This window comes from Callospermophilus lateralis, unplaced genomic scaffold (assembly GCF_048772815.1).
Source record: "Callospermophilus lateralis isolate mCalLat2 unplaced genomic scaffold, mCalLat2.hap1 Scaffold_91, whole genome shotgun sequence".
Lineage (NCBI taxonomy): Eukaryota > Metazoa > Chordata > Mammalia > Rodentia > Sciuridae > Callospermophilus > Callospermophilus lateralis.
The window spans coordinates 5,997,244-6,018,153 of NW_027517238.1; the positions used below are offsets into that span (position 1 = coordinate 5,997,244).

Here is a 20,910-nt window from a genome sequence, read left to right on the forward strand (position 1 = left end):
TTCTGTTGGCTCCAAAAGGAAACAGAAGGAGGGATTCAGGAGAGGCTGGCTCCTCCCCGAAGTTCGTCCCCAGATGAAAAGTGAAACCATACCGGGAAAAAGTGGACTGCCCATTGCATTAGCGCCAGTTGCATTAACGCACATCTTTTCCACAACTAACAGATTTAAAATAATAACAGTGTCCTTTGTATTAATATTTATGCCATTCATTTAGTATTAGTGGGGCTAACCTGGAGGGGGCTAAACTAGTAGCCTCATCTTGCCCATCACATAGACTAATAGAAAGGAGGCTACGGCCACAGCAGAGATGGAGCTTCCAGATCTGAAATGAGCCGGTTTAATGTTCTTTTTGTCTTTGGACATTTTTCAACTCAGTTTTTACAGCATATACTCTTCTGACCAATATCTTTAGAACCTGAGTGTCTGATAAATTAAGGACACATGCCTGCTTGTTGAGCTTCTCTATCGGGGAGGTCCCTAGCACTATTTTGTTCAAAAGCTAGTGCACTGACCCAGACAGCCTGGTCGCTGTTGGTATAGACAAGCTGCCACTCATGAAAAATGCAGCTCCAGGTCCTCCCTGATGCTTCCTAGGAAGGAAGAACCTGTGGGCCTGTGGAGGAAACTAGCTTCCTGAGCAAGAAAAGACTCTGACTGCACATCCCACACAAGTGCAGACTGATGAGGAAGAGGAGCCTTCTGCGAGTCCCAGGAGAGCTGGGGGTGGGAGGGGTGCTCAGCAGTCTTCAGCACTGGGAACAGCGTGGGGCTCTGCTTTCCACCCATGGAAGGTAGGGAGTGTGTTACCTAGGGACTAAGGGAGGCTTGCCTGTTGCGTTTCTGTTTTTGCTAAGAAATCACATTTTTTAGAATTTAATCCAAAAGTTGTATTATGCTTTGAAAATCCCATCCCTCTTAAGAATCTTTAGAAACTTGAAATGCTCACCAAACATCCCTGTGGGATTTTTGACAAAATGTAGGGTCAGAACCGAAGAAGTTTTCAGTTATTCATTTGATCACTTCAGTAACAATACCCCTTGACTGTTGGCTATGGTTTTGGTTTTTTGCATTTTGTAAACTGTTGATCTACTTGAGGTCTTTTTATGTTTATCAAACTTATTCTTAAGTTTAAAAGAGCAATTAAAAGGGTGGTTTTTTAAAGATTTTACAATTTGTGGAAATGTTACAAATCTAAAAAGTGCTTATTAAATAGAGCAGTTCAACTTGCCACCCAGTCTTCTACTCTTTCTTTAGCTAGCCAAATTATCCTTGAATTTGGATTTTTCACAACTTCAGAAAGTTGTTGAAGTCTTTTGTTAGATCTTAAAATGTTTCTTGGAAGAGCTGCTAATTTTATTTTTAAAAACAAAGTTGTAAAAATATGCCTCCTTTTTAAAAAAATAATCCCTCCCTCCAGGACATGTAACCCAGCATCACCATGCACAGGGCAGGGCTCAGAAGGAGTCTCTGTGCAGCTGCGCTTTCTTTACAGTGGCTGTAAAAAATTTGTATTTATTATGTATAAAATATTGAATAATAAAAAATGGAATTAAGTTTTCCAAGTTTCCTTTTAAAAAGGTTTGGTTCAACAGGCTTTTCCCAAAATACCATGTTTCTTACAAAGATACTCTTGGGCCCTCCTTTACAGCATTTAACAAATTCGGAGAGCAAGTAAATACACCATGGGACACAGACCCTGAGACCACTTTTGTGCCAGGTATGATATCCTGGGTCCTAAAGACAGAAAGAAATAACTAATGGTCTTTGCTTTCAAGGTTCTTTCCCAGTGGGGAAAAAAGACGGCTACATAACAATGAGGACAATATTATGAGACATGCTGGAAAGAAAGGGCAGCAGCATGCTGGTGAGCTAAGGAGGGAGCCTGGAGGATGTGACCACTGGCTTCCTGGATGTGGTCATTCTGGATGCTTCTCCCCTTTCCCACAGCTACATCCTACGAAGTAATGAACTGAGTATGTATAAGGACATTTTATTGGTCCCAAGAAGGATATATCAAGTATGCAGCACAGGGTGGTCTCCACATACTCCTCACATCATTTCTCCCACCTCTTGGGTCCTCACCTTAATAACTGAGATCCTCGATAGTCTCCTGCTGTACAGGAACACACAGGTCCCTCAAGATGCCTGTGTGAAGGGATGTGTGTGAGGTGTCCAGCCATAAATCTGGGACACAGAATATTTCCATCTTCTGCTTTCCCTGCAGTGCAGGCTGCTCACATTTGAGATGGCTGTTAGCACTGGAGGCTTAGTCTGTGACCAGGGGCAAAGTTCAGCTAATTGCCCCATCCCATTGTCACAGCTAACCGTAGGCCTCCTTCATCTTAGGAACAAGATTGATGCGGGCAAGCCAGACTCCCAGCATATGGCTTGCAGCACTTCCTCTCTGACCCCACCACCCAGCCCACGTCCACAAGCCACACAGAAACCATGTGATGTCATCTGGCTTCAGCCCTGATGCTGTTAAATAAGTGATCCTCCCTCCAAGCTGCTGCAACCCCAACTTTAAAAGAAATGGAATGAGTGATTTCGAAGAGTTTATCCAACTCTTATTCTGGATCAGTTCAGTTATTCTAAGATACAAGTAAAAATATCACACAGCAGGTCACCGTAGCTGAGAACAGACCATGTACATAGGCTTCTTGGAAGGCAAGCATGCTCACCACTCCACCACCAACACTGTTCAGCCATGGCTGAAGATTTCTTAGAATAACAAGAAATTGAAAAGAAAATTCCAGCAATTGGACTCATCCACTGGCACAAACTGTCATGCTCCAGGTTGTAATGATATACCAGGCTGTACTAGTCACTGCCAAGGGAACCCAGCCACAGTTTTTGGTTTTGGTTCCAGTTACTGCCCAGCCCTCTTCAAGTAGCTTTATGACAAAATCTGGCAGCTCTGAAACCTTTGCATTTGTTTTGTTCATTGTAAAGTTTTTCCTGACAGAAATATAACCAAATAATAGAAATTTTAGATTAAGAGGAAGAGAGTTAAAGTTTGTCCTGAAACCCCACCACTTGACACAACCAATTGAGTTTCCACCTAGGTTCTTCCTATGTTTGCTTTATTCCTGCCTGATCTGCCAAGAACCATATGAATGCCAAAGAGCATCTTGTTCCTGGACTATTTTCCCTTGGTCCCAGTGGCCAAAAAAAACCACACATAGTCCTTCTGCCATGTCTGTTTCTGAGAACTCTGATCTGGGAATATCTTCCTGAAGTGTTTTATCCTGAAGCATTGCAGAAATGAACCCATGAGTAGGGTCCACACCCCTTCCACACTGTACCAAACACTTGCCACAGCTGGCTGTTGAGAGGGGCAGGAAGAAATGGGGGGAAGAGACTGTGTGCAAGCCCTGAGCTATCTCAGATTTGCCCTGAGGGGCTGAGGCTCAGCCCTTCACCTTTCTAGGCCTCATTTTCCTCATCTTTGAAGGTAGGAGTGAGAAGGTAATGCAAACTTCCTAAAGTCCAAAAGGATCAAATAAGATAATGTACAGATGAGCTGAAGATATTATTTCAGAGAAAGCCTAAAACCAAAGGTGGTGTGTCTGAAGATAGCAATATTCACACATTCTCACAAGTGGGTCCATACCTTGTGTCAAGATTCCTTCAGAAACCAACTCTGTTACTCTGTCCATTCAGCAAACTACTGTACCAGGCTATGTTCTGGGCACAGGAGTTCAGCCCCTGCACAAACAGGCTCACATAAGGTGGGGGGGGGGTCTCAAGAAAACAGAGGAGCCAGGGCTAGGAGATGACCAAGGGGTAGTAGGTACCAGAACAAGGGTGTCTATCATTTAAGGCCTCAGATTAGGCAGGGCAGTTGGAGGTACTTAGGCCTACAGAAGAGCTATGTCACCTGGATGATGGGGTGGGGAGAGCCTTGGGACAGGAAGTTTGACAGATGGCAATATAGAGCCTGGAAGCCACTGTGATTTGCCTCAGTTCTGCTGTGTGACCCAGAACAAGCTCCTGCCCTCTCTTGGGGCATCAGTTCATGTACGTGGCAAGTGTACAGGTCATTCCAGTTTGACTAGGGACCTAAACTCAGGCAGACAGCACCCAAATGCCTGAGTACTAGAACCCCAAACACTAGGGTTGGGGGTGTGGCTCAGTGATAGAGTACTTGCCTGGCCTGCATGAGGCTCTAGGTTCCATCCCAGGACTACCAATAAAAAGAAAAGGGCTGGGGTTGTGACTCGGTGGTAGAGAACTCTTGCCTAGCATGTGTGAGGCAATGGGTTCGATTCTCAGCACCACAAATAAAGTCCATTGACAACTAAGAAAATATTAAAAAAAAAAACAAAAACAAACTTGAGCACTGACTTCTGAAAGGCCTAGAGAGGTCTTTATCATTAGCCCCTTTGAGCACCTGCCCTGGGCATCTGTGGCCTCTCCCTCCAGTCTGCCTCTCCTTTCAGATCTGCTCCTCCAGGAAGCACAGAAATTTAAGGTGGACATGTACTCCATGAGGCCACACCATCCCACAGTGTATGATCAGGCCTGCCCCCATAAGTGGAAGGAAGGCCTTCAGGGAAGCTGGGGTCAGGGAGGCTGCCATCCCAGAGAGCGAGTCCCGTCATCTCCTGGGCTGTCTGAGCAGTCTGTGATCTGCTGAGCTGTGCCTTCCAGTGAGGCACTTAATCTGAACGGCAAGTTTCCTTCTCTCCGGTGTTCCTGCCTGCCCCTCACTTTGAAGGACACTAACCCTCCTGGTTTTAAGGGTCAGAATTGAAGAGAGAAGATGCAGGGAGGAAGCCCAGTTAGACACAAAGCTGGAATCACCCCCACTCTGGTAGTGGTGGTAGTTGTGGTGGCTGAAGTGGGGGGCATGGTGCATCACTGCCCAGGGAGCCTAAAGTCTGACATTTGTATGATGAATGCAGTCACAATGCAGGTGTGTGCAAGTGTGATCTTGACTCAACCTCTGAGTTTCATCTTTTCTCATCTGTAAAATAGGTGATAACCATATCACAAGTTGGTTGAGAGGAACAAATGAAATTACCGGAAGTACACTGGAGGCTGACACGTTAAGTACTTAGTAATGGTAGCCACTGGGACATCATTGGTTTTTTCAGCCATCAGTCTCTGGGGGGAGGCTGGTGAAAGGACTCCTCAGAGACCAGACAGCTGGTGACCCCTGCTGGCCACTAGGGACCAGAGCGGTAGGGCTGGGGCAGGGGTGAAGGGAGCTAGATTATTGAACTCACAGAGTGCCTGCATAGGAGAACTTAATGACTTCATAAACATTCCCTGAGGTTTCTCTGAGCCAGACCTGATCCCAGGGAACATTCTGTTCCCATCCTGGCCTATTTCAAGAGCTCCATGGCTTATAATGGAGGGAGGCTGATAACAAACAAGAAAGGGTAGGACCAAGCCTGGTAGATGAGGAAAGGGCTGTCAGTAGGGGAATCCTGAAGGACGAATTTTACTTGTGGGCTGGGAGGGACAAGAACATTCTGGATAGAGAAAAGCACATGCAAGTCACATTCAGAATAGCAAGGGAATGAAGACGCAGGCCAACAGGGTGACTTCCAAAGGCTAGATTTCAAGCTGAGGGGTTCTTCTGAAGGCAGCAGGGAAAATTCAAAGGGTTGGCAACTTAGAAAGTCACTGGCTCTGGCAAGTACGGGACTGGGAGGAGACAGTGAGTCTAGAAGGTGGCCTGTAGTGGCAGCAGGGATGGAGAGAAGCATGAGGCACAGCAGCCTCAGGATCTGGTACTATGAGGGGCAGAGGTCACATGCACAGATGACAGGAGGCAGCTGGGTATGGCATCCAGAGTTCAGGACTGCCATGCCAGGAGAAGTAGGCAATCTGGGAGCAATGAGTAGATTTTGCCATTTGGCCAACACCTTTCTGTCTTCACTGACCTGTGCCAAGCCCTAGGCTACAGAAAGAAATGGGGTGCTGGGTTCTGCCCTGTGAGTTCAGCCTGGACTGGGGCATATTGTGGGGGTGAAATTTGATGCCAAGGTAAATGAAGGCCCAGGCTTAAGCTGCCCTCCTCTACCTGGGCCCTGCCTTTGGAGGAGGAAAGGGGGCCAGTGTACCAAATACTTTGATATCACTCTTGTTAGGACCCTTTCCACCAGGACCCCATGGGCTGCTTGCTCCCTTTTCAGCCCACTTTGTTGGTTTGGCCTCAGGGCCAGGTTGGACCCAAGGCTACATTTCCATGGCTCTGAAAGGCACTGGTTTGGGCTGTCCTGAGCCGTTCTTCATGTTGTTTGCATGATTAAGCTGGGCAACCTGCGTCCCTGGGCTGGCTCTGCCAAAACAGCTCTATGCAGGAGGAGGAAGGAGACCAAACCAGATTTCCCTGAGCCCCCAGCCCAGGTCTCCCTGTATCCCACAAATGCTGCAAAGACGCAAACAGACAATTTTGTTAGTCACCCTCCCTAAGTAAGTGAGGAGATACATATTTTAAAAAGACTTTTTAAACAAGAACACTGTTTTTAAACAAACAGACCAAGTCCTTCTGGGTCTTCTTCCCCATTAAATTTGGAGGCCACCCCCATCCTGTGGGCTCTGGAGCTCTGTGAAGTGGAGGGAAGCTGTTCTCCAGCCCAGGCTGTGGGGGTGTAGTCCTAGCGCCAGAGCACAACCTTCCTGCCCTGGTCCACGCTCACCACGTGGCTCCCGGAGCAGCACCAGGCCACAGTGTTGATAGCAGCACTGAGGAGAGGGAGAGTAGGGTTCAAGGGGCAGCAGGACCCAGGTCTGCAGCCTGGCTCTGCCCCCCAGTATTGGACCTAGATAGTTTGAGGCCCTCTGTGAGCCCATTTCCTCATCTGTAAAGTGGGTATCTATAAAACACACGTGGAAGGATACCTGGGTGCTGTGAAGGGCTGTGGGGGTGAAGGTTTGGAGACAGGGGCTGGGAGATGTTAGAACCTGGTGTCAGGCAGGACTAGTAGGAGGGTAGTGTCTGCTCACCAGTGGGGGCCCTGAAGGCTGCTCTCCAGTTTCCCAGTGTCAACATCCCAGATGTAAAGAGCTCCATTCGAGGAGCCTGCCAGTGCATAGCTTCTGTCAGGGCTGCAGTGGCCACAGCAGAACAAGAGAAAGGGACTCAGGTAAGGACACACACAAAGACCAGGTGGGGTGTACTCGAGGATGGGCAAGCTCTCACAGACACACCTGAACACAGCTTTGGTCCAGTCAGAACCACATTTGAAGCCATCAGCCCTAAAGACAAACAGGGCTGGGGTCAGAATGGAGATCACTGCCGGTCCTGTCCCCAACCAGGGGCTTTGAGAGCCCCATCTCTCTAAGGTGTCAGGTACCTCAGCAGGTCCTGATCAAGAAAGGCAGAGAACTTTTACAGGAAAAGAGAAACACAGCTGCCCCAATAAAGGCCACAGGATCAACAGGCAGAGGCTAGTACCTGAACACCTGGCGGATATTGCTGACCCGGAGGTCGATGACCTTGAGTGTGTTATCTCTGGAGCAGATGAGCAGGTGCAGCTGGTCATGGCTGAGGCTCAGGGAGGTGACCCGGCCCTGCACAGGAATGACCTGGGTGCAGCGGGGACCCCTGAGGAGAGAGGGGTAAGGAACAGTCCCCCAAGCCATTCCTGAAAAGAAGGGACTAGGTGTGGTACCCTTCCTAACCAACAAAGTCCAGAGGCAGGTCTCTGCCAGTAACTAATCTCCCTTATCCCTCCACCCAGCTCCCTCCACTGAAGAACGTGGTCAGACTTTGATTTGAGAAGGAGCCCTTGAAACCCTTGAATCACTAAAATAAACACTGGAAGAAAAACAATGAAAAGTCTGTCTTGAAAAACTTGAGAGAAGGAAGGGCTTCAAAGGGCAGTCCCTGCACACCAGCAAGACCAGCCTACATGGGCCCTGCACTGGCTCCAGCTCTGCATTTGTAAACCATTCACCCAATGCTGGGCTCTTCTGTTCAAAAAACAACTAAAAACATTTCTTGGTTTTTTAATTGAAGCGTGGTAGCCAGGCATGGAGGCACATACCTATAACTGCAGTTACACAGGAGCCTGTGGCAGGAAGATCCCAGCCTGGGCAACTTAGCAACACTCAGTCTCAAAATAAAAAGTAAGAAGGGTTGGGGATGTAGCTCAGTGGTAGTGAACCACTGGGTCCAATCTCTGGCACCAGAAAAAAAGTAGAAATAAAATGGAAAAAGTTGTTTGTCCATCTTGGTTGTAAAGCCCAGGCAGTCAATACTGGACTGAGAAGTCACAAGGAAAGTGGCACAGCTTCCCAGGGGCGCTATGCCCCATGAAGCTGTGCCCAACAGAGGATACCAGCTGGTAGTGCCAGCCCCATAGCTTTACTCCCCCAAGGAATCACCATGACCCTTCCTGCCAAGGAGCAAGAACTCCAACACTCTGACCCCAGGTCCACCAGCCACCCACAGTCTGCCTGTCACCTGCTATCCCAGAACCGGATCTTCTGGTCATTGTGGCCACTAATGATGATGTGGTCCCCGCACACCACGTCGTTACAATAGGAAAGGACATTGATAGTTCTGGAACCTAGGGACAAAGGGGTAGAGCGCAGGGTCTCAGAGGGTTGTCAGGAGCTAGCACAGTAGACACGTAGAGATGCTGAGGTCCAAAAGGGGCAGTGTTCTCCCAAGACTAGAACCCAGATCTTCCCAGCCCAGGGCTCAGTCCACCTCTTCTTCATCTACCCAAAGCTTAAAGTCATGAAGAAATCAGATAGGGAACACCAATGGGGCACAGAGAAGGATGACCTTGGAGGATTTCACCCAAAATGTCTTTGAATCCCAGAGCCACTCCCAGAAAGCAGGGTAGGTTCCCTTGTATCTGAGGGAAGGGGGGGATGGGAGGTGGAGTTGGAGCTGAGCCTCACAGTAGGCACGGCCAAGATCCCACTCCTTCACTGTCCGGTCTCTGCTCCCAGTCACCGCCTGGTGTCTTGTTAGCTTGAATTTGGCAGCTGTCACCTTGTCCTTGTGTCCAGACAGTGTTTCCTGCCCCATCCCAAGTCTGGATCAAAGGCATGGCCAAAACCCCATAATAGCACCTCCCTCATCCTAAAAAGGACCCTTGACCCTTAGGCTGCCTTCCCAGTCAGGTCTCACCTTGGACCGTGCCTCTCCCACCTTCCAGAGCTGGGCAGCCTGATTGTAAGTAGCTGCCAAAACCTGGGAGCCCTGGAGAGATGGGGAGTGTTAGAGGTCTGAGTCTAGGCCTGGCCAAAGGCAGCATCTTTCAGTCCAGAGAACTATGGTAGGGGTGGCCTTAAAGGTTCCCATGGCCCAAGTCATCAAGGAAGACAAATGAGCCTCAGGCCAGCAGGAGTGATATATGCAAGAGCCCAAGGACCCAGCTTTTGGATACTGTTACTGATGGGAGCCTCTGCCCACTGGTATAGAGACTGGGGTGTGGGGAGATAATCCCATGCTACTGGGGCAAAGTCCCCTCACCAAGGGGTCGAAGTCCACACTGGTGATGCTGCCACCAGCTCCCTCAAGGGTCTGGTTGGCCTCCAGACGACCTGGCAGGGCAGGGGGAGAGCAGGGAAAGGAACAGGTGAAATGAGGTCACTCACAAAATAGAGGAACTGGAACCCAGAGTGGGAACAGGAGTCTCTCTTAAGTTAGAGCACAGAATCATGGAGTACAGTTACAGCCTGGGCTGCAGGGGCCTCAGGGGGAAGCTAGGCATTTCCCAGATAGGTCTAGAGAAAACCAGAGAGAAGGGAATGTCCATAGGTCACACAGCAAGCCAGGCCAGACCAGCTGGAGATCTGCCTCCTCTAGTAAGCCTCCAGGGGTTGGCTCTGAGTCCCTAACGCAGTTGTAGAGCAGAGCTTAGCACAAGATGGACAGCCAATGTTTGTCTCCTGACTTCTGGCAGGTGGAGTGATACCAAAAGAGGTGATGGCCTGGTGAACCCAAGGACTTGTTCCTCTAAGGTCTGTCTCTGTAAGACTGATAAGGGACCTCCCCCTCCCCCAACAGAGGCCCATCTGCACTCAGCCCTCCCCATCTTGCAGGCCTAGGGGTTCTACCCTTCCTCGGAGAGGCATCCTCAGAGTGCTGCTCCTGCAGAGGGGTTCTGTAGCTATTGCTCACAGGAATGTTCCAGGTAGAGGCAAACACAAAGAGGTCCACCCAGGAGCAAGCTGAGAGTAGATCTTTAGAGAAAGTACTGGGTTGGGCTGCAGGGAGGGGTCCTTACCTCCTACCACATTCCAGAGGTGGATAAGACAGTCAGCCCCACCAGTGGCCAGGAGACTGCTGTTAGGGCCAAAACATACAGCATTGACCTCAGAAAGGTGGGCATCCTGTGGGGAAAGGGAAGGTTGGTGACCCGGGCCTTCCCCACATATGCTTGTTTGTGCCCCCTCACAGGCTCACTCTCAATGTGCCTGTGCACACATACAGCCTGCTGCTGGCTTGGTATCCACACCCCAGGTCTCTTCCCAAATCCTGAGTTTCAAACTTAGCCCCAGCAAATATCTTCATTTCTGCCTGGTCCCCTGAAGCAGCCTCCCAACTCTGCCTCCCAGCACTCTCATTGGGCCACCTACTCTCTCAGCCTTCCATCTCCCTTTCCAGTCTATGCAGCCATTGTAAAGAGCCTGAGCAGTTCCCACCGTGGCCTGTGGAGACAAACTCCTGCTGGTTCTGGGGGTCTTGCTTGCCTGGCCTGCTCGGGACACCCCTAGTGCCTGCACTCCCATATTGGCCCCCACACATGTGGCCCAGTTCCTCCCTTACCAGGACATCTTGAGCCCAAGTAGGAAGTCGGGCAGCCACACACACAGGGATGCTCTGGTATCGCTGCTCAGGGGCACCCCCAATTGAGTGACCTCTCCTCTTCTTGAAACTGCAGGGGTAGAGTCAGGAGGATGTTTACCAAGGCCTTCTGATGTGGGGGCTTCAAGCTCCCCAAAGGTAGCAGCAACAGGAAACAGACATGGCAGTAGCAGAATATGGCCCCAGGATCCAACCAGCCCTTTCCCCAACCCAATCTACCCGGGATGGAGTGGAGAATACACAGAAAAGCACAGAACAAGGGCAGGATTGGTGGTTGCAGGAAAACTTCAGGGCTAATGGTTAGTATTGGCCTTGCCACTGCTTGGCTTTGTGACTGAATGAGTTCTTACATTCTGAGCCTTAGTTTCCCAATTGAGTGAGAGTTCCCATTTGGCCTCAGGCTGGAAATCTTGGTCCCCTGTGAGGACCTTGGATAAGGACAGATCCCTTATAAGCCTGGAAGATAGCTGAGTAGGGGTTAAAAAATGAGTTCATACACCTGGTTCCTGCCTCTGGGGCCCAAAAGAGATACACACAGACAGTGGGCACCATATGGATGAACAGACGAGGCACATACAGAGACCAAGCCTGGGCTCCAGAAGCCTGACATGAGGCTCCAATAGGCCCAACCCCTTCACATACACAAATACACACACTTACTCTAGCAGCCCCTTCACCACATCCACACAGTGGGACAGAGTCAGAGAGGTGGCTGAGGCAGACCTGGGGCAGAACCGAGAATCACGTGCTAAGGGACTGGCTGGTAGGTGTATAGGCAGCAATCTTTCATCCCTATACTTTGCTGGAGATCTGAAGACTCATAACCTCTAGAGCCTATGACAAGAACTTGACTCCTTGAATACCAGGAGAGTTGTAATCCAGACCAACCCAGGAAAATGCAGGCAGGGAGGGACTTGACAATGGAAGTCTCTACCATGATGATAAGAACTACCAACCGCCCCCACACCCTCAGCAAATGCTCACAAACAAAAGCTCCTGGGAGGCTGAGCTAGGGCATATGGGAGTGGGCAGATGAAGTGGCCTCAGGCTGGGACAAGGCTGGGGGCAGTGAAACCTAAGCTGGTTGAGTAATCTCAGAAATGCCCAACTGTACTGGGATGTCTCAGCCCACCAGGGCTGCCAAGAACTTTGGAGACCAGTGTCTCAAGTCCCTCTCCAAGGTTCCTTCACTATCCCAGGACCTAGACACCAGGGACCTACAAGAAAAGACTGAGGAGAAAAGCCTTCAAGCTGGTAAATGGAACCAGGAGAGAGCAGCCTCAATAACAAGTAAATCAAGACTTGGGGGGACTGAGAGTGTGAGCAAACATCTACATATGTTCTTATGTTCATACACACTAAGGTATTCGCAACCAAGCTCCTGTATACATATGCCCATGTCCTCGTGTGTACCTACCCATGCACACACCTGTGTTTACATACATACATGCCTAGGACAGATGAGCCCTGGGCCTTGCCCACAGTTCCCTCCTCATGACACCCTTCACAAGCCTTAAACCCCACCCCAGAGCTCTGGTCCTAGGAAGAAGAGAAAGCACTGCATGTTCAGTGAAAATGACCCCAACTACCCCAAGCACTGTAGGTCAGACCAGTCCTGGGCTGTACCCCAGCTTCTCCCCAAACTCCTAGCCCCAACCCACCAGCTGGCCCCAAGGTCCTAGAAGAAGACAATGGCAGCCTCAGAATTCTGAGACAGCCAACTGGGTCCTCACCTGAAAGGCCTTTTCCACTTCCCACAAGCCTCACTCTCCAGGGACTCAGGCTTAATAGCCAAAGCCAGAGTCTCTGTCTGCTCTCTGATCCCATCATGTAGAGTGTGTGGAATCCTGGGAGAGAGGAATAAAGCTCAGGAAGGCCAAAGCAACAGGCCAGCCCCTCCCTGCCCAAGCACTGATTACAGTGAAGATGTGAATTTCTGGCGGGGAAGGGTCCCAGTGGGAGGGAGGATGTGCGGTGGGCACATGAACTTGCTCCTACAATCACACAGTTCTGCAAGGATCCAGTGGACCCTGGATTGCTGCTGTGTCCACCCACATGCATTCAGGGGTACCGGTGTGGGGGAGTGGGGAAGATGGAAAAATGGGCACACAGTCCGGCAACTACAGAGTACAGGAGTCAGATCCGGTCCCTCCTCACTCTTACTCGCTGATGCTCACAGTCCGTTTGGCAGCCTTCTTTAGTTCCTGGGACACCCGCGCCTGATTGGCCCTAGTGGGGGAAAAAGCATCCTAGGAGCCAGAAGATTCCAAGGTGGGGTACCAAACGCCCCTGCTTTCAGGTTCGAGCCTGATTTAGTCCATTCTCCCCAGGGGGCAGTCCCCACCGCTGACTTTCAGGCAAGGGCGAGGCCAGACTGAGGAGGCTAGTCACAGAACAGGTTGGGGCCCAGCCCTCTTACCGCTCTCGGCGCTCGTTGCGCAAGTTGCACTCGGCTGCGGCGCGCTCCTTGCGTTGCAAGAGCTGCTCCAGCCAATCGCGCGCCTGCTCCTGGAGCTTGCGCAGTGCCGCCTCTTGGTGCCCAGTGTGCACGCGCAGCACTTCGTAGGCCTTCCGCTGCGCCGCATTCTGCTTCTGTAGCTCTTCTAGGAGGCTGACCTGCTGCGCCCTCGCCTCCCGCAGCTGCGCCACGCGGGCCTCCACAGCCGCCAGCCTGGAGGACCCGAAGCGCAGGCAGTGCATCCCAAAACGCTTCCATCACCGCCCAGTGGGGACCCGCCTAAGACCCCAGAGAGATCTACCAATGGCCACCGGCCAGACAGGTGGTTAAGCCACATCCCCAGCCAAGCCTTCGCCCTCAGAGCCGTGCAGTTCGCATCCCCCAAACACAAGCCAGGGTGGTCATGGGGGAAGCTGTTGGGGCCACGCAATAACCCTACCTGGGCCAGAGGAGGGCGCAATCCCTTTCACCCTACCGGTACTCACCTGCTTTGCCACTCCTCCAGCTCCGACTGCAGGGCATCCAAGGCTGCACTCTTCTTCACCACCTGGTAGGCCATCTGTGGGGGCAGACAGGTGGTCATGGGCACCTCTGGAAGGCTCACCAGGCCTCACGCCCCTCTCGGGCAGGAGAGGCTGGAGGGACAGAGCCTGCCACCACCTTCCACGGCCCCTTCCCAACAAGGCTCAGATGAGTTTAGGATCGTGCATAAGGATACAACAGAGGCTCTAGGCTCAAAAATCTGACTCCTGAGTTTCAATTCTAGCTGTGTTGTGCCACTTATTTTCTCTATGACCCTAGGGGTGTAGAGACCCTTGGAAAGTGAATCTCCTTAGCAAGCTTCGTTTTCCTCACCTGCAAAATGGGAATGATAGTGCCTACCTCCATAGGGTTGAAGGAATGCTGAATGAGGCAGGGGTACAGATGAGATGACCCTCACCCTACCTCCATAGAGCAACCCAGAACTATTATGAAGAAAAATATTTAAAATAATAGCAGATGATTATCTAGCATTTACACGTGCCATGCTTTATTCTGAGCACTCTACGCATGTTAACTCTTTTAATCCCCATAATAACACCATATAGTAAACCCACCAGCCTCGTTTTACAAATGAGAACATTGCTACAGAGAAGTTAAATGCCTTGTCCAAAGTCACACAGCTAAGTGACAGTTGATATTTGAACTCAAGCTACCTAACTACATCATGCTCCAAGTAAAGTGTTGATCTACAGGGAGGGTACAAGGGATGTGAGTTCTATTCCCTGCCTCTCCAACATTTGGCTTTCTTTACAATCCCTGACCAACTGCTGGCCTGCCCAAGCACAGATCTCAGAATGCAGAAGCACACAAGGCTAAGAACAGGAATGGACTGTGAGAGTACTGAACCCAGACTGAGTCATGGATCTGCCCTGAAAGCCCGGAAGTAGGGTGAGAATCATTACATATTTACCCCTGCCTCACTCCACATTCCTTCAACCCCAGAGCCAAGAGATGGGCCAGCCATGAAGATGAAATTTGGTTCCCTTCTTTCAATGCTGAGGGGTCAGTGAGAGAAACAGATCCAAGGCAAGGCAGTGCCCATCAGTGTGGCAAGAGAAAAATGAGGGCCAGACTCTGAGCACCTCTGGCACAGCAAATACAAGGAAGGGATGGGGGTGGGGTAGGGGTGTACTCTTATTGGTAACATCTGTTCCTGGTACTTTCTCACAAGCCCTGGTAAGGATGGATTGAGGTGCGAGACTGAGGCTGTCTACCTGCACTGATATAACTCCCTGGGTGAGGGACTGGGAAGACCCCCTGCACATGCAGACAGGGCCCCTACTTTTATAGCTGGTCCAATTTACAATATTTATAATCCTTCTCACCAATGAGCAACCTAATCATCATCCTCGTCACCTATCACTTGCTTTCATTTCTGTTGTGTTATACCACTCAATATTTTTTTATTGGTACTTGTCAAAATTCAAATGATAGGAAAAAAATTCAAATGATAGAGTTAGAAAACAGATGAGTGGTTACTACCAGTGGTTAAGGATGTTTGGGGAAGGGTGAGTGTGACTAAAAAGGGATAGCAAGAAGGATGTCTGGTGGTGATGAAATTGTGCTGTATCCTGATGAATACAAATCTACAAATGTTATGGCATAATGTCACGCCATTATCAAGTTGCAACCACAGCATCAGCTCTGGGGGAGAGGCTCTCAATTTGTCTATAGAACCCTTCCCACACTTGTGTTGGGCAGGTGACTTGGCTTACTGTAACTGGACACATGTTTACTGGCCCATCACACTCTCCTCCCTTGAAAACTCCACAGGGTCAGGTCTGTTCATAGCTGCACTCCCTGTTCCTTGGACATAGCCACTGTCAATAAATATTTGTTGAAAGAATGAAGAAATCACAAAAAGTAGATTTCTGTGGGTGGAGTTTCAAATCTAGAATCCACCTCTCTAAGCCTCAGTTTCCCACTCTGTACCTACAATGTAGAGGATTAACTAAGTTAATGCTTGCCTAGTGCTAAGTGCTATATTATGGAAGAGATGGTGACTTCAATTATTTTATTTATTTATTTATTTATTTATTTTTATTTGTGGACCTAGGGGTTGAACCCAGGAGTACTCTACCACTGAGCTACATCCCCAGCTCTTCTTATTTATTTATTTTGAGATAGAGTCTTATAAGTTTCCTAGGCTGGCCTCGAGCTCACAATCCCCCTGCCTCAACCTCCTGAATCATGGGATTACAGGGTGTACCACCCACAGCTGGAGATGATTTTAGATGTGATGTCTCTGCTGAGCAAGAGTCCAGTGTGCAGAAAAGAAGGCTGGGTAGAGACAGGTCCGAGAGTCAGAAGAGAAAAAGAAAGAGAAAATCCCTGTGGCCATGGGAGCCAATGAGCACACTCAAATGAACACCCACATTTAAAGGGAGGAAGGAAAGGAGCCAGAGAAGGAACTCAGAAGTAAAATCTACAGATATAAGAGGAAAATCAGAGGAAATAAGTAGGGTACAATAGAAGCCAAGAGATGCCATTGCAGGGGACAGGCAGGGCAGTAATGCTAGGTGGAAGTGCCAAGTCCTGCCTACAGACTACATCAATCTTGGTTGTTTGTCTGCAAATATATATTAACCATCACCTGATGCTGGGCCCTGGGGTTGCCTGGACAAGGGGTGAAGAGTAGGCTCACTCAATGCTTGCAGCACTGGACTTTAGGGGATGCAGCAAACACAGGAAGTTCTGCTCACTTCCTGGTTCCCTTGACAGTATCTCCCTGCCCCAAAGTCCTGGATCCTGGCCCTGCCCCATTCTTGATCCCTTCCCAGCTTACCTCACCACAGTCCAAGCAGAGCCCCTCCTCCTCCTCCTCCTGCCACTTCACCCTCAGAGTGCCTGGTGGTGAGCTTTGGTCTGAGTCAGGCCCTGACTCCTCCCTGCCAACCAACCAGAGAGAGGGGCTTATGTCCCCTCCATTCACCCCAATGCTCAAAGGCTCCCAGTGTCCCATGAAAAGCCTGAAATAAGAGCTGTTAACTTTTTCTTGAGGAAAATGGAAGCCTGAAAGCCACTCAAGGAAAAAGCAAGGACTGAAGAGCAGTCAGTGGTGGAGTGCTTGTCTAGCATAGGAGAGGCCCTAGGTTCCATCCCCAGCACCACAAAAAAAAAAGAAAAAAAGGAAAGAGCAAATCTCAGAAATGAGCTTTCATGAGTCCTGTGCTCTGGCCTTGTGTTTCCTTGCCAAGGACCTTCCTCAAAAAAACACCTGCTAACTCTGGCCCCAACCCATTCCTTGATCTAGTCTTCACTCTCTTTCTCTTTGGAATAGGGAGCAAGATCCTTTCTGTAGGCATCAGGTAAAGAAGAGGGAGATGGAAAAAGGCTAAGGAGGAAAGACAGGAGTGCAGGGTTAGGAGGTGAAAGGGATAGGAAAATTCAGAGAAAGAAGGAGAAAGAAGATTTTAAATCAGCTGGCCTGGGAGAGGGCCTGCCTCTCCAGAACCACCCCTGAGTAGCAGCCAGGAGCCATTGAGGTGCTGGGAGAATATGACCCAGTATGGGGGCTGGTGGGCAGGAGGGACTAGAAACAGGCAGCCTTTTATGATCACTGATACATATACTTACCAGAAGCTCTGATGGGTGGCAGAAATAACATCATTTGGCTTCTTATGAAGCTTCTCTGAGAACTTGGCCAACAGCTCAGCTTTTTCTAGAAGATGATTATCTGGCAGTGCAAGAGGGTGAGTTGGGGCAGAGATAGACACTTTCCAGCCTTCCCCCAGCATACAAGCTAGAAAGGCTGCAGGAGTCCAGGGATGCTGGGATTGAGGCAGCTACTGGTGGATGGGTTGTGCCCCTTGCCTGAGAGTTGTTTGTTCATCTCTACAGGACCTTTAGTGCTGGCATAGACCACCATGTCACCCAGGAGAAGACCTGTTCTCCCAGGGACAGAAGGATCCCTACTTCTGGCAACAGGATGGCTGGGTCCTGCCTGATGAGGGTCCTGAAGGACGCCAGGGGCCTAGGATTGATTCACCTCTGCCCCAGACAGGGCTGGCTCCAGAGCATGATGAAACAAAAAGCTGTACTAGCCTATGACCTTCAGCAAGTCACTTCCCCTTCAAGGGCTCTAACTTCACACTAAAGTAATCCTAACTTCCCCAGAGTTGGTGCAAGTTCCCCCAGGTCAAAATAGAAAGTCCTTGAGCAATTATCCAACAGACCTTCTTAGGTTAGGTGGTTAGACCCTGGATTACACACACCCACCACCATGCACGATAACTTCCTCTTTTCAGTTCCGGAGCAGGCTGGGGGGTGGTAAGCCCAGCCTAGCTTCTCAGCTCCCTTCCCTCACCCAGTGCCCTGCTTGTCACCTTGACTGAGGTCCCTGGATTTAGCCTAGTTCTCATACAAAACCCCACCTCAGCTGTAGTAAAGGCACAGCACTGGTCCCCAGCAAATCTTAAAAAGGTTCCATTATGCCTAATTTACATAGAATAAATCTGAGGCTTGGGGACATGAACTACCCAAGACCACAGAGATAATAGGAATTTCAGTCTTTCTGATTTCAGCCTTCTGGGTTGCTCCAGACCCTTAAATTTGGAAGTCCCAAAAAGGGATTGGGGGTGACTCTTTCCTCAAACTGGGAGGTTCCCCTGTCTATCAGAGCCCTTAAGTGAGGCTGCCTGGAGGTAGGGGAGAGCCTCAGGACCATCAAGAAAAAGGCCCAGCACCTGGAAGATTGCAGAGTGATTTCCCAGGATAAGAAACAGATTCGGTCTTGGGGACTTACCAAGATTAGCTCCAGTGAGATAGCAGCAGGGATTGTGGCCAACCCCAAACTTTTCTCACTAGTTCCAGGGCAGGCTGGAACTAGTGAAAAAACTAAAACTTCCAACCCCAAACATACAATCTCAGGTGACCAATGGTCCTACACACAGATCCACTCTTGTTCATCCCATCCTGAACTGCCCCACCCCTACCCCCAACGCACACTCCAGCTGCCCAGAAAGCTCCAAAAGAATCTGACTTCCCAGCTCCCTTTGAAATCCTGCGGCCCCTGCTTCTCCCTCAGGCTGGGGTGTGCTGAGCACAGAGAAGCTTCGTGTGTCCCAGTCATCTATAGGCGGCAGCAGAGCCCAGATTCAGAGCTTTCTCCTTAGAGATGAAGAGTTTCACTGTTACCCTAGATCCACCAACAAGCGGCTACTCAGCCTTCCTTCACTGGGTTAGAGACTAAATGGTTTGATCTGGTCCTGGGGACCATCTGAGAGGGAGGAAAGCACAAGAGACCTGGCAAAAACAATACTCAGGGGCAAACGTTCTAGGAAACCCAGCTCGTGGGGGTTGAACCGAGCCTTGAGGGGGTATCAACAAGGATCTCTCCGCCCAAGAGAGTGCTAAGAAGAGCCTGGATTGGAAGGGACGGGAATCCTGGCCATTCAGAAGTGGGGCATGGCAGACAGGTTCAAGTCGAAAGGCCTCGGAAGCCAGAAGTCGCTGAAGCACTTGGGTCACGGCTTGAACAGCCAAACCTTCTTCCCAGGCCGGGAGCCCAGCCTCCTCAATGGCCATTTTCTAAGATGCTCAAGGGCACACTCACAGGCCGGCACCAGCTCCAGGAAAAGTGCCTTCTGCGTGCGGTCCCGCTGCTGTAGCTGCCACACAATGTGGCGCTTATAGCCGGGTCTCCAGCCAGTGCCCTGGGCGTGGCGCTCCGTAGCAGGCGCTGCAGGGGCGGGGGCGGGGCCTCTCGGGGACTCCGGGACGTCGGGGTCGGGCGGTGGCGGGGAATCCCCGGCCGTACCAAGGGCTTGATTGGGACGGAGGAACTGAGCGCACTCCTCGGGGGAAGCTGCCGCAAGTCTGCGCCGCTGGGGCCCCACCAGAAAATTTTTGCCTCACAGGGTGCTCCTCTTGCTGTCAGGGGTAATAAGTTGGGACCAGAATCGAGGCCCCTGGGTCAGCTACCCCTTTGCCTGTTGGCGCGCTCCGGAGGCGGGGCCTCCAAGGCCAAGTCCAGCGTTCTTCCTTGACCCAAACGCGCCCTGACTGAATTCTAAAGTGAAGGATGCTTAGAGAACTAGAGTCTTTTTATTTTCTTCCGTCCGGAGGATGCTTTGGGCTGTAGGGATCCAGGCTGGTGTCACAGATGCCATAACTCATTGCAGGGGCAGACAAGTGTTCCTGGAAGGAACGCCGCCTCGCGACCAAGACTCTCCCTAGCTGGGTTACACCCGGTCTCTTGGGTGTACGCAGACACAGGGCACCCACAGCATGACAGAAGCACAGAGGAGGAAGAGACAGAAGGGAAGAAATCCTTCTTTCTGGAGATGATGGCTTTTGAGTTGGCCAGAGGAGAGAAAAAAAGATTCTCGGCCGGGGGCGGGGCGGGGGGGGGCAGTCCTCAGAAGTTTGACGACATAAAAATTCCCATGGGTTGAGGGCTGCTAGGTCAGGAGTCAGAACTGCCTATGGAAGGGAACAAGGTTTAGGGGCCCAGTTGGTCACAGACAGTTTAGGTCCCTAAGATTAAAGGGATGCAAGCTGGGCGCGGTGGCACAAGACTGTAATCCCAGTGATTCTGGAGGCTGAAGCAGGAGGATTCCAAGTTCAAGGCCAGTCTCAGCAATTTAGCAAGACCCTGTCTCTCTGGGGCTAGGGCTATATTTCAGTTGGTATAGTGCTTGCCTCACATGCATAAGACCCTGGGTTCAATCCTCTGCACCATAAAAAAAAAAAAAAAAAAAAGATCCTGTCTCAAACTTAGTGAGACCCTGACTCAAAAGGATTGGGGATGTTGCTCAGCACCCTGGGTTCAATCTACAGTACCAAAAACAAAATCAAAATAAATTAGTTAATTAAATTAAAAGGGGATGCAGCTGTTTTAATCTCGGAAACCCCCTTGATACAAATAAACAAGAGGTTTGTTTGCCTGAGGTTTTATGGAGTAAATGGCTGAGCTGGCCAGTAGCCCAGTATCCTGAATCAGGGTCCAAGAGTTAACTTGTTTGGGCAGCCTCTGGAGGAGTAGAGACATCTCTTGTGGGTACACTTGACAGTGTATCGTGGATTTCATGGAACGTGATAAAATTGTCTCTGGCCTATCCAGAGCTCTCAGAACACAGGCTTGGGTGAGGAATCAAAAGAGCGCTTCACTGGGCCAGCCTTACCC

The 20,910-nt window shown here is 50.2% G+C and overlaps 1 protein-coding gene across 1 annotated transcript; it reads right to left on the reverse strand.

The window, feature by feature from the left end:
* Positions 1-6,611: 6,611 nt before the first annotated feature.
* On the reverse strand, positions 6,612-18,704 carry LOC143641210 (protein Atg16l2-like). Its single transcript, XM_077108545.1, has 17 exons — positions 18,529-18,704; positions 17,361-17,460; positions 13,727-13,800; positions 13,203-13,454; positions 12,947-13,012; positions 12,517-12,630; positions 11,444-11,506; positions 10,745-10,853; positions 10,203-10,308; positions 9,446-9,516; positions 9,101-9,172; positions 8,869-8,989; positions 8,423-8,528; positions 7,412-7,561; positions 7,165-7,212; positions 6,961-7,062; positions 6,612-6,699 (listed from the first exon to the last, which is right to left on the reverse strand). Exons 3-17 carry the CDS (start codon positions 13,798-13,800, stop codon positions 6,612-6,614), a joined length of 1,542 nt encoding a protein of 513 aa, XP_076964660.1. The 5' UTR covers positions 17,361-17,460; positions 18,529-18,704.
* Between the last annotated feature and the right edge of the window lie 2,206 nt (positions 18,705-20,910).

Bases quoted from the DNA above. Each gene is read 5' to 3' on its own strand.
- LOC143641210 (XM_077108545.1), bottom strand. From the start codon at position 13,800: ATGGCCTACCAGGTGGTGAAGAAGAGTGCAGCCTTGGATGCCCTGCAG. The intron at 12,631-12,946 runs GTAAGAGTGAGG...CCTCTCTCCCAG, and splicing joins CGGACTGTGAGCATCAGCGA to GATTCCACACACTCTACATG. The intron at 10,854-11,443 runs GTAAGTGTGTGT...CTACCCCTGCAG, and splicing joins GTGGTGAAGGGGCTGCTAGA to TTTCAAGAAGAGGAGAGGTC.